General features: G+C 31.8%; 1 protein-coding gene across 11 annotated transcripts; it reads left to right on the plus strand.

Moving 5' to 3' along the window:
• Window positions 1–1,903: 1,903 nt before the first annotated feature.
• LOC114178968 (putative mediator of RNA polymerase II transcription subunit 19b) lies at window positions 1,904–8,126 on the plus strand. 11 transcript variants are annotated; one of them, XM_028065129.2, is made up of 5 exons: window positions 1,904–2,013; window positions 2,357–2,470; window positions 6,730–7,016; window positions 7,113–7,349; window positions 7,948–8,126. In XM_028065129.2, exons 2-5 carry the CDS (start codon window positions 2,440–2,442, stop codon window positions 7,993–7,995), a joined length of 603 nt encoding a protein of 200 aa, XP_027920930.1. In that variant the 5' UTR covers window positions 1,904–2,013; window positions 2,357–2,439; the 3' UTR covers window positions 7,996–8,126. The 11 variants fall into 11 exon arrangements, with proteins under 11 accessions (XP_027920930.1, XP_027920932.1, XP_027920929.1 ...); XM_028065131.2 differs by having other exon boundaries at window positions 1,932–2,013; window positions 2,403–2,470; XM_028065128.2 differs by lacking the exon at window positions 1,904–2,013 and adding an exon at window positions 2,023–2,066.
• Window positions 8,127–13,647: the final 5,521 nt, after the last annotated feature.

Raw genomic sequence — 13,647 nt, forward strand, 5'->3', positions numbered from 1 at the left:
GAGACGAAAGAATCACCTTCTTCTTTTCTTCCTCGAGGATGGAAGAGAATAAAGGAGAAATAAGAAAAAAAAGAATAGATGTTTTTCTTTTCAGAAACAAAAGAAAACAAATGAGAACAAATAATACAAAATATCTTGATAAATCTTTTTAATCTTTATTTTTATTATATTTGATTTTATATTTTATTATTTATTAGTATTAATTATTATGTTTATAAAAGAAATGAAATATTTGATTTAATATTTATAACAAAATAAAATCAAAATACCTAATATCTATAATAAAAAAAATCAAAATATCTAACGTAAAAAAATTCCAAAAAATCTATAATAAAAAGAAATCAAAATATCTAACGTAAAAAAAAAAATTCAAAATTTTTGGGGGTGCCAAGGCACCCCCTGCACTCATAATACTCCGCCACTGATTGGGAATAAACGAACCCCAAGTCTCTTGCTCAATTAACTCATCTTGCACCATATAATATGATTTAATCATAAAACAAACCACTTCACGTGAACTTTGGTATTGGGTTTAGGGTTTAAACTTATTATATTTTCAGATATCATCTGAGTTACTTGTGATGTCATGTGCCCATCAAACTTAGTTCAAGCAGTTGTCCATATCTCGTACATAGGAGGTGCAGGTACTAGGTCAGGAGACTCAAGTCCTAAAGCCTCTACATGAGACTTTCTTAAATGTTTCTCCAATAATACATAGCCGCCTCGCGAAGCGAAAGTACGTGTGGTGCATCATTTAGTTTTTGTCTTTCCTAGGCTATTATTCTTATGTCCTATTATACATAATATACAAGCTTCTCCCTATATTTGAATCTTATTCTTACTTTTCCTTCAAGTCTATTTGGCAGCGTTCTTTTTCATCTAAGTGTAACACTCACTTACTCGTTTAGTATGTATATTTATGAGCTTCATTCTCACCCTTAAAACCCTATATATTTTATAAAGATTTACGTTACCTCCTTAGTAACTACAAAATATATGAGATATATCTTTTCCTACATTTCTAATTTTGTTTCTTACAAAATCTCTTATATATAACCAAAATCTCATACATAATAAATTTTATATCTTTTTAATAAATTTTTTTAAGAAATACCATCACATATAATATGTTTATGTTATAATAACCACTCTATATATCATTTAGAAAATCTGTTTAATATCTTTTCAATAATTATTCATCAATTTTTTTCTTAAAAAAACTTTTAAATAAAATAGATCTTTTAAATTAATAAACCATTATATCTTCTTTAATTAAATAAATAATTAATAAGAAAATATTATATCACTTATAAAAACTTTTTAAATAAATATTTTTAAAATAATTAATTATCCAATATCTATCTCTTAATACCTACCGATATCTTTTTTTTTAATTAGATAAGTAATAAATTTTTTTATTTTTTACTTAAAAAATCTATTTAAATTCGTTGATTTATTTTCATAATTGTTATAATTTTTTAAATCTTACAAAATAATGATATATAAATATTTTTATATCAAAACATAATAAAATTTAATATTTTAAATGAATAATTAATAGTTATTATTTCTCAAATTTATTTTATATGGTTAATAATAATAACTTTTATTCACAATGAAATTTAACAATAAAATTTAATGCTGTTTTACATTTTAATATTTATTTTAGATTATTAAAACATTTAATAATTTATAGAAAAGTAAAATTGAATTAATGATATTAATTATTGATATTGATAGCGGTTAACTTCTTTTCAATTTATAAATTTATTAACAATAAAAAATATATTAATTATTTAATTAATTTAATTTAATAACTTATATAAAATCATCGAATAAATATTTTAAGAAAATTAAATATTTTTTAATTCTCTGCTCTTAAAAAAATAATTAAGAAAATGAAGGAAAACAAAATTCAAGCTGAGAAAAAAAAAATAGTATCCTCCCGTGGCAACCAATAACCACACACCATCTCGAACCCTAAGACACTCTTTTTCTCTGCTTTGTTCTCAGGTATTTTTCCCTGTTCATTTCCCGAGCTTTGTTTGGCGAAGGTGTTTGATCGGGTTTACATCTGTCGCCCCTTCATTTTTAATTCACTCTGACCGTGTCAAGTTTTTAACTTTATTACATGATAATGTATTTAGGTATTGGGGTGATCCTTTTTGAGATGGAAAGACCGTTTTCTCCGATGGATGGGTTTATGTTTATTGTTTGAGATATTTGATGCATGCTTTTACATATTTCAAGATATGTCATGTATGTGTTAAATTGGGTACTGTAGTCTCCGAATTTTGTTAAGAGTGTACAATTTCAGTGCTTTGAAACTTCGTTTCTTGTCCATATTTTCTGGCAGTAACTTCCAGTAGATGGTTGATGTATTTGTTAATTATGACTGGCAGATGCACTTGAGGTGCATGTTGTGAGGTCACCCGAAAGATGGATCTTGCAGACAAAAGCTTTGGAAGGGGTAAGAACTTGACATGTAGCTTATTGATTGTTTGTTTTTCTACTTTTATTGATAATGTGGATGTGAAAAATAACTGAAAACCGGATCTTTCTGTTGTTCCTGTGATTACTTTGTTTGAATAGATGAGCTGGTAACCTGTGAAAGCATATGGTTTACTGTGGAGCATACACAGTACGCACTAATTTGCATATTCACGGAATGAAAATTAGATTTCTTTTATAATTCCTATCATACCAATGGATTTTTAAAAACAGAAGATTGGTAGTTACCAGAGTTTTCTGTGGCACAGAAAATGTTTACAGCGGAACTTTCCTGATTTCGTTGTTCACTGTTATTGGAGCCTTACGAATGGAGAATTTCGTGAGGTTTAAAGTCAGTGATATAGCAAATGGAGCTTATTGGATCTTGTGATCATGAGATGGTCATGTGTAAAATCCCTGTTGAGGGCTTGCTCTAACATTTGTAAGTTTGAATGGCCCAACATTTTTTTTTGACATTAGGTCACTGATGGCTAGATAATGATGTGTGTTCAGGCTCTATTATATATGTTAATTTATTATTTATCCTCGGTGGGTTATTTGATAAACTTGTTCCCTATTCCCACATTCGCGTTCTTATTACTACATGTATGGCCGTTTGGATGAGAGCTAATATGACTGATTGTTTTTTATTTCCTAGAGAAAACTTCAGAAATGTTCAGTTGACGGTTATGATTAAAGTTTGAATGTCTTTTCCCAGCCCTCCCCTTTCTATTTATACTCATCTTCTCAACAAATAACATCAAACTAATTTCCATATCTTTTTAAAGATTAAATAAAAATTGTTTGTTTTGACATTTTCCATTTCTTCAGGCAAGCTAACTCTCTGTTAATGATTGCAGAGAGAATAAGATTACTAATATATTATTGCACACCATTAGACATATTTTCTCTGTTCTTATATTTTTTTTTCTTTCTTGAGGAGGAGCTAAATCGTGAGTGGATATAGGCCATCTAAAAACTAGAATTAGATGTTTTGGTAAAGTGCCATAGATGTTATTTTTGTGCTGAATCTTTTGACTTGCAGATCTGTTTTAACTTGTTTTCTATAGTGTTTGACCTTGAGTATTCTCATACTATCATTAAGGATAGAAAAAAAGATTATCAAATTGGTAGGAAAAAAGTAAAAGATGTTAAAAATCCTCCCAAGGAAATCACAAAACTGAAAGGCAAGATTAATCATAAGAAATGAAAAATAAATTATTGCTAAGGTTTTGGACGTGACTCACCTCATTAAACTTCATGGTATTACCTAAAAGAAAAATTCAAGTTAATCTATAATTGAAGCTATGCTGAAGCAGCCCATGATGAATTCCTTTCATGGAAGTATATCTAAGTATTTGTGTTACTTGGTAGTTAGGACCTTTAAAGACAGGGATTTGCTATTAAACATGGTAAAATGCTACATGTTGACAACTCCAAAAATGCCTATTCTTGTGGACATTATTGGAAACCATATATTGTCGCTTGAGCATTTTCATAAGTTGTAGAGCTAGAGCTTTCTCTAGACTTTGATGGATTTGATAGGCAATAAAATAATGTTCACTCCTTTTACTCACTGATCTCCTAAAAGATGATTCAATATTTGTTAGAATAAATATTAATTGTAGGTAGAAAGTAGTTGTGTTTGGAACTACTTGATGTACCTATAAGTTGTACCTTGTTCTATACCTAGGTTCTTAGTTCAACCCTTTGATCTTTTATTTTCTCATTGTATCAAAATTCTATCATTATAAGTATGAGATCATAAGAGGGGTCTTTCAAGCCCTCTATGATATATTTTCTCTACTATTAATCTTAAGTTGGTATCAGAGTAGGATGATCTCGCTCTGCTGGTCTCTGTCTTCTCTCGCTTTTTTTTCATTATCATACACCATTCGCCACTGAGTCTTTTTCCAAAAACAGTTGCAAGTCTTAAAAGATCTAAGAGAACCCAATAATTTGGGTTCTATAGACTGCCATAGTAAGGCACAAAGCTGAAAATCAATTTTCTTTCATTGTTCAAATTGGTCAAAAGGTACATTACTTCCATCCTGTTCAAGGTGATCATGGTAACCTTGGCCAAGGAACCACATTTCAACCGAGGCAGACCATGAGATAATTCTTCCCATTCAACTTTTCAGAGGTAATGGTAGGAGTTCTAGAGAAGGAGACAATAGGTGTAGTGGACATTTTAGTTGGAGTCTGAGGAAACCAGCAGAGGCAACAAACTGGTAAATAAGAGAAGTAAAATGGAAAACCCTATTAAACGTGTTAACCATGCTGAAAAAAGACAACCAGGGACAATAATGACGATTAGGTTTGGCAAGCCCTGACAAGGAGGCGTGACGTCGCTTTGGTGAGAGGAAGGCGAAATGTGGACTTCATGCACCTAGCAACAACAAAGAGAACAGGGTGTGTGGCTGTGCATGGAGCAGAGAAAACGGTGTTCGTTGGTTGTTGCTCAAGGAGACGGTCTAGATTTGGTGGTCATCAGATAAAATTGAGATGATGACCGGTTGTGAATGACAAACGATGGCAAAAATTGTGTCTGAGAAGACTTAGGTCAGTAAATTGGGATCTACCTGCTCTAATATCAACTTAAGATTAATAAGAGACAATATATTTTTGAAGGCTTGAAACACCACTCTGATGATCTCATATTTATAATGATGGAAATTTGATATAACGGGAAGATAAAAGATCGAAAGGCTGAACTAGAAACCTAGGTACATAACTAGGTACAACTCATAGGTACAACAATAGTAGTTCCCTACACAACTACTTTCAACCCAATTTTAATACTTATTCTAGCACCTACCAATATAGGACCCAAGTGCCTAGTCCAGTTCTCTTAGATGAATCCGCTACATTGAGTTATTTTCCATTGTCGATGGTGATTCGGGTTGACCAATTGCTCTCTGAAAAGGTACTTGTTCTATCCCAAACCCACATCCTATTTATAATTCTCTTAGTTATCACACGCTGTCACCTTCTTATTATTTCTTCTATCCTTAGTGTCTTCTATTACTATTCCCAAAAATTTGAATGTAGCACTTGATCATCTTGGATAGCAACAAGTCATGATAAAAGAAATGCAGGCTCTTGACTTGAATAATACATGGGAGTTTGTTTTCCTTCCACTTTGGAAAAAGGCAATTGGATGTCGATGGGTGTTTGCCATTAAAGTTGATCTCAATGGTGAAGTTGATCGTCTCAAGGCATGATTCGTTGCCAAAAGGTACACTCAGATTTATGGCCTTGATTATAGTGATACTTTTTCTCTATTGGCCAAAATTACTAGTGTTCGTCTTTTCTTTGCCAAGGCAGCTTGGTTATCACAAAGACTTGTAAGGTGAAGATTGCACCCACTTATATATTGTGAATTGGCCTTGTCTCTAGTAGATATGGGACTTCCAACAAAACATATTTGTGAATTGAAGAAAAAATGGCTACAATGGGACCAGTTGGAGTCAGTGACAAGCTGCAAAGCTAGTTCTATATCTGCCAAAAGTGCAGTGAGTGGAGCATATGAATCTCCAGCTAAAGTGGACTTTTGGAATGACGACTATTGTTGGCTGGAAACACTGTATTTCAGTTGTTGGGGATACAAGAAAAGTGAATGGCAAATACTGTAGGAGGTGTTCATTGGAGGGGTTTATTGTTTGGAGCATCATTTACCAGAACTACAAAAATGGTTGGAACCTGTAGAGCCTTCCCTAAAGATGCTCACAAAAAGATATTGAGCATTGTTTTCTTCATTGTAAGAAAAATCCATTAAAAAATCAAATGATTTTAAAGGAGCTGATGGTAACACGGCTTTATCAGAAAATGAGGTTGGGAAACAAAAGATGCACAGAGATATTAGGATTCTTGTAACTTAAATTATTTTCAGGAGAAGTGCAAGCAAGGTCTCATAAACCATCAACAACATTTTCAAGAAGAGCTTGATTTATTTTATCATTAGGTTTAACCACTTAATTGGTTCTTATAAACAAACCCAACCCTTTTGCCCCTATATTTAAAAATCATCCTTTTTAGTCCTTACAAGTATTATTTTTAATCTCTTTTAGTCTCTATGAGCTTAGATGTCACGGACTAAATCTGATTAAAAATAACACGCTAAATTAATTTATTTGGCTCTTCTGTTTCTTTTTTGCTTTTAAAAACATGCAATGGATGAATGAAAATTCATATTTCTTCAATTATATTTTGTTTAGTAAGGTTATTTCTTGGAATTAGGTAACAGAGAACTTGGAGGCACTCGTGATCTCATAAATCAATATAGACTTTGGCCTTACTATGAATTCTTTTGCAAGAAGCCACTTCCGGTGTCAATCTCCGAGACACATTATCTTCACAATGTGGTTGGTGACACAAAAGTCAGGAAAGGAGAAGGAATGGAACTGGATCAGCTCTGTCAGAACCCTCAACCAAGTGAGAAAAAAACTTCCTTAAGTCCTTTTGACTTGGATGTACTAAGTGAAGCTTTCCACATGAGGGAAATGAGTCCATTCCACCTTTCTTCTGTAAGATTTTTAATCTTTTGTCTGGCTACATTTTATCGTTATGTTCAAAAAAACTGAATAATTCAAAATCACGTTTCATTTTGTTATGACAAAAAGACATGTTATGCCAATGTGCTGTACACTGGTCAGAAGGGGCTTCTAAATGCAGTGCTCAAGTCAGAGAACCAGTCTAGAGATCATGAGAAGAAGAAAAAAAAGGTCAATGATAAGGGTGAAAACTGCAAGAAGCAGAAGCACAGACTACATCGAGTAAATAATGGAAGTTGTATAGAAAACATCAGAGTCAAACCCCATGATCCTCATCCCTTGCAGTTGAAGAACCATCAAAACAAGGTTTGTTCTTTAAGTATTGTGTCTAATGTTAAATTTTACGCTAATTTTATCGTTTACATAAATTTTACCACCTTGTTTACATGCCATGCAAGTATAACCAACAAATGAAAAGGTCTGGTGTTCTATAATATTAAAATTTGATTACAACATAATCTATTTTGAACTACTTACATCTATTATCCTTGATTAATTGAGATTCTATTTTCAATGACTATTTTTACTTTTGATCTCGAATTTCAGTGGAAGACTTTAGGTAAAAAAAAGGGTTATTTTTTAATTTGATTTGTAGAACGAATTGATATTAACTAATTTCATTCATTGGCTTAAAAATTTGTTAATTTAGCTTATGTTTGAGTTTAAAGCGAGTAGTACATTTCATATTATCTCTTTGAATGTGAAAAGTGATTAGTTATTTCTCCAAGCCACGTTATGACTGATATTGGTTACTATTTGTATTATTAATATATTATTGAGGTTACCATTTCTAATGGTTACTTGTTTCGTGTTTTGTTCTTTTCAAGTCTTGAAGTAGTAAATGCTGTTTATATGCAGAGACTTAAATTGCACTAAAATCTAATATTATCTTTATTTAACTCAGAAAAGGAAGACAGATTCAAGCAAAGATCCTTCTGCATCCAAGAGATAACAATACTATAAAGAGAAGCAGAATTTGACTGTTTTTTCTGTGAAACATGTGATCAATTCAGAAGCTGACAGTAAAACTCTATTTTGTCACATTTAACATTTTCTGTTCTCTTCTTCATGCTTTAATTTCAACTATGGGTCGTTCTGTGCATAGAATAGTTAGGGATGTCAAAATATGGGACACTTTGGCAAGTCTCACCTAGTTTGATGGTCCTTTAAAAAAAATTAAAAATTAAAAATTATATTATTTTAAGGATATAAATATGCAATGATATTACAATTTAGATTATTGATACTTATAAATTAAATTTTAATTATTAATCACAAGAGTAGTTTAGTATGTAAATATAATAATTATTTTAATTTATTTATTAGAGATATTAGTTAATCAATTTAAAGCTTAGAAATATATATAGGTAAATAAATTTTAAAATTAAAATATTAAAAAAATTGATATAAACTAAACTTAAAAGACAAATAATTAGTTATTATATTTACTTAATTAGAGATTATTTTATAAACCAAGTCATTGGTATCTAAACCTAGGTTTGTTCCTCTTTTATGGATAAATTAAGTAAAAACTAATCAAATTGACTTCCATTTGTCATCCTTAGGTATAATAGGTATAAAAGTTTTATAATAGAAGGGTTCGTAGCAATGGATAGTCGATCAGCGATTGCTTCTTGCATTTCACAACTACAAACCTAGGGGTGTTAAAGGGGTCTGATCCGATGAGTCAGCTCACCAGTCCCACATGAAAAGGGAGGGATAAACCTAGAGTTTATAACACATGAACCCGTTGTAGCTCGATCTGTTTGTGCTGGTGACCTAACAAGTTCTAGGTCGGGTTATTGTGGGCTAACCTTCAACCCTTTACTATAGGATTGTGTATTGTATTGTTGGTTGATTTGATGCATATAACCCGTTATATCATTCATATTTTTTTCTTTCTCTGTGGGTGTCATTGTGAAAGGGTAGAAACAAACTTTTCTCTTTAATTGTCCTTTTCCTTTCTCAAGCATCTCATCTTCTCTTCTTCAACAACCACATCTCTTATTCAACGAAGCCCATAGTCCATGTTCATCTTCTTCGTTTCTCTTTGACAACCTCCAACGAAGGTAGGGAGGTGATGTCATTGTTCCTCTTTTGTTCTTGAACCTTCTCTTCATCATGTTCCACCATCAAATTCACTACTGACAGGCTCATAGGGTAGATAGGAACGTCGGCGAAGCTTTGATTTCGTTACTCCTCATTCTGTTCGTTATCAGGGTTTCTTGAGTTGGGGTTTGAGGGTTTTTCGATTGGGTTTTTTGATTTGGTTGTGAATGGGGATTTTTGATATGTTTTTTATTTGAGTTTCTCAATCTGAGTGGTGATTTTGTGGTTGGGGTTTTTTGTAGATCTGGGTGTGATGAGTTTTTGCGTTTGGGTTGTTGATGGAGAAAGGTTCTCATTGTAAAGATGAAGATGGTGGATCTCTTGATCTGGTGAAGAAGAATAAAAACACAATAAAAATGAAGAAATAACGGCTAGCCCACCAACCCATCTAACCCACCCAGTGGTGGGAATGATTCAATTTTGTCACCTTTTTTTTGATGTCGGACTGACCTAATCCAACTCAAATTTGACTGATTAAAAGTGGGTCAGACTTAAATGGGTTGGATCGACCTGTTTTGAAAACCTTACCCAACACTGTTATTGTTACCAAATCACTATTTTAGAGGAAGGAAAGACAAATGTTAAACTCATTTAAGAAAGCTTTTAAAAGAAAATATTTGAAGTGTTTTAGAAAGTTTTTTCAGAATCTCAAGGAGAGTATTTTGAAATTTTTGTTTTAGAAAGTATTATATGCGTTCCGGAAAGTTTGTTTTAAAATGTATTTTGAAAACCTTATTTCTAAATGTTCTTTTTTCTATGTAGTTTGAAAATTTTATTTCAAAAATCTTGTTCTGAAAATTTTGTTTTGGAAGATGTTTGTTTTGAGAATGTTATTTCGAAAATTATAAAAATTATGTTCTATAAGTTTATTCCAAAATTAATAATCGGGAAATTGTCAATTTTATAAATTTATGGGTGCCAGAAGCATTTGCCTAGTCAGATTTAAGTGAAAAGGTCAATTTTAAGTGAAAAGTGCAGTGATAATCCTTATTAATGATTGAGTTTGTTTATTAAATTAAGGTTAAATTACTCTTTTGGTTCATTTATTTGCTATTAAATTTTATTTTGATCTTCAAGTTTTTCGTTGTTTCAATTTGGTCATTATTTTTTTAAAAATGACTCAATTTAGTCTTCACCGTTAACTTTAAGCGATATTAAGTCAATGCCACGTGTCAATTTCTGGTTTTTTTGAATTTTTTTAAATTTTTAAAAATTTTTTTTGACACGTGTCACTTCATAGTTGTGCCACGTGTCAAAGTGACTCAATTTGGTCCCTATATTTGTTTTTAGTTTCAATTTAGTACCAATTTTTGTAAAAATGAAGCAATATTGTCCTCCTTAGATTGAGACTCAATTTAATCTTTGTATACAACTTATGATGATATTCTTAATAAAATTGACGTTTTTATTAAATATTTGTAGAAATATTTTTAAATAAGTTTTTCTTTTTAGTTTTATTATTAAAAGTTAAACCCCAAACGTAGGTTCAAAAGTTAACAATTTTGTCATCATATATAAAGGCATCAAGTGTATCATATTATACAAACTTAGTAAAAATTAAAAATCAAATAACTTGTCACATATAAGTTTAGGAACTAAATTTTAAGTTCAAAACAAAATCAAAGTCTAATGTTTTGTGTAGAATTTAAAGTTAATTTAAAATATTTAATAAAAACATTAATTTTAATAAGAATATTATCATAAAATTTATAAAAAAGTAAATTTAGTGTCAATTTAAGGAAAAACAATATCCTTCATTTTTACAAAAATTGGGAATAAATTGAAACTAAAAACAAATATAGGGACCAAATTGAGTCACTTTGACACGTGGCATAACTGTGAAGTGACACGTGTAAAAAATAAAAAAATTAAAAAAAATTTAAAAAATTTAAAAAAATAAGAAAAACCAGAAATTGACACGTGACGTTGACTTTAACACCATTTGGTCAAAGTTAACGGTGAGGACCAAATTGAGTCATTTTTAAGAAAATGAGGACCAAATTGAGACAACGAAAAACTTGAGGATCACAATGAAATTTCATGATAAATAGAGAAACAAAAAGATAATTTAACCTTAAATTAAAGTATGCTCAATTTTATTTTTATCATAGTGTTCATGACAGTGTAGGAAGTTTTAGTAACTGAATTGATAACGTAAATACATTCTAAATTTGATAGATCATTACATTCGTAAAATGATTAATTTGACTATTCTTATTACCACCAATAAAATAAGTATAAATAAGTGGTGTATGTGTATTGTTATTTTTGTTATAATTCATTGGATAAAGTTGTGTCGTAGTTTTTATTTTATTTTATGATGATGTAAAGGAAGTTTGATATCAATTTTCTTTTATGATAATGTAAAAAGAGTTTGATAAGTTATAAATTTGGTAGATTATATTAAGAAAATTTATTACAGGAAGTTTGAATGTTAAATATGAAATATATCATTCTTTCAATGGTTAAATATGAAATATGTACCTTAGCATGCAAAAAGTTCCATTTTCAGTGTTAATATACGGAACATCTCCTTCAAGTGATAACATAAGGTTTCGACAACAAAAATGAAGTTTGATTACACATTTGCCTAAACATTCAATAAATAAAGCAAAAGGAAGAAATTGTGGTTAGAGAATAGAGTTATTTCACATGAATTTAAGTGAAATAATTACGTGTTCAAATCCTAACATTTATACTATATATAATGTAAATCATACATTATACATTATACCGAAGGAATAAGAAAATCCTATAGGTTGTTCAAGATTTCTACAGAAAAGGGCTTTATATCAAAGGGATGCAATGCATCTTTCACCATTTTAGTCCCTAAATATGAGAATCTTACTAGCTTAGCTTAAATGATTATAGACCAATTTCTTTAATAGGATGTATGTATAAGACAAAATAAAAAACCCTAATTAATAGATTGAAGAAGGTCATATATAAAGTAATTGATAGGTCTTAATATGCATTTATATCAGGGAGAGAATTGCTCGATAACATACTTATATAGCTAGTGAGGTGGTGGAAGAGATAAAGCGAAAAAAGAAAAGTAAGGGTATAATGAAGATAGATTATGAGAAGGCATGTGATTCCATAAGTTGGGAGTTTCTCTATTGTATGATGGAGAAATTAGGTTTTTGTAGGCAGTGGATAAGTTGGATTAAGGAGTGCCCAAAATCCTTAAACCAGTCATAACCCCCCTCATTCTGCACTTTTCAGAAAAACTGTTCCTTGCTCACTTCCTTGTTCCCTCAACAAAGCTCTGTTAGGGTTTGGATCTCAAACGTTTTCAAGCTAAGCTCAACTCCACTCGCACCTCACGTAAGTTGTTTCTCAACCATACCTTTCTCTTTTCTAGTTCTGTTGTCATGATTCTAACTAGGGTTTACCTTGGTAACCCGTTTTGAATCTATTCCACTATTTTTCCAGCTTGTGAATCTGCTTCGGGAGCTGTTGTGCACATTTGCTTAGGTGTCAGGGTGTTCTGTTAGCATTTTCTAGGTAAGAGAAACTAGGGTTTGTTTGTATTTTCTGAATATTGTGTATTCTAGCTTTGCTTCGTGTTTACATATGGCTTGTGTGCTACTGTGGTTACGTAGAAAACCTCGATGTGTTGTTGGGATTGAATGGATGGCTGATGTAGGAGTGAATAGTGGCGAGAACTGATATTCTTGCCCAAGCGAGCTTGTCTCGCTTAGGCAAGAATAGCAGAAGCTGACTTAGGTTCCTACTCGAGCTCTCGCTCAGGCGAGAGGAGCTCGCCTAAGCGACAACTCGTGGGAGCCTGATGTGTTTTGCTACAGTTGTAGCTCAAGCGAGAGACCTCACCTTTGGGCGAAGAGCAGACTCGCTCAAGTGAGGAGGTCTCGCCCAAGCAAGAACTCCCAAACCCTGTTGTGCGTTCTGCTGGCAGTCTCGCCTAAGCGAGGACCTGTAGCTTGAGCGAAAGACCTCTTTCGCTTGAGCGAGGGTCAATAGCTTGAGCGAGACTAGTGCAACAATTTGTGTTCTTTTCCATGTTTTTGGTTGTTGGTTGTATGGTTGGTTGGAGTACCTTATTTAAAGTATGAAGTATATGAATATGCATGTAATATCTGATGTATGGTGCCACATATATTGTATGAGATTAAGTGGGGATGAAATGTTGCTATGTTGAACATGAAATGGAAAGTATAAATTTGTTGGATGATTGGTTATATATATTGGCATGAGATTGGTATGCATGATAATTTTATGCTGGTTAGTGAGACATGATTTTGGTATGGTTTAGGACGTAATTCCATGAATCTCTAGGAGAGATCTCATGGTGGTGCCTCATGGTCAGGATGTAATTCCATGACCCTTTTTGGTGGGAGCTCATGGTGGTGCCTCATGGTTAGGACGTAATTCCACGAAGGTTTCGTGGTGGTGCCTCATTATATAATTTAGTAAGGATTCAAGTAAGGATTACATCCTGAAACTCTAAAGAGTCAGTTAGTCTCACGTAGAG

Source organism: Vigna unguiculata, chromosome 3 (assembly GCF_037176805.1).
Source record: "Vigna unguiculata cultivar grain cowpea cultivar isolate G323 ecotype 2 chromosome 3, ASM3717680v1, whole genome shotgun sequence".
Classification (NCBI taxonomy): Eukaryota; Viridiplantae; Streptophyta; class Magnoliopsida; order Fabales; family Fabaceae; genus Vigna; species Vigna unguiculata.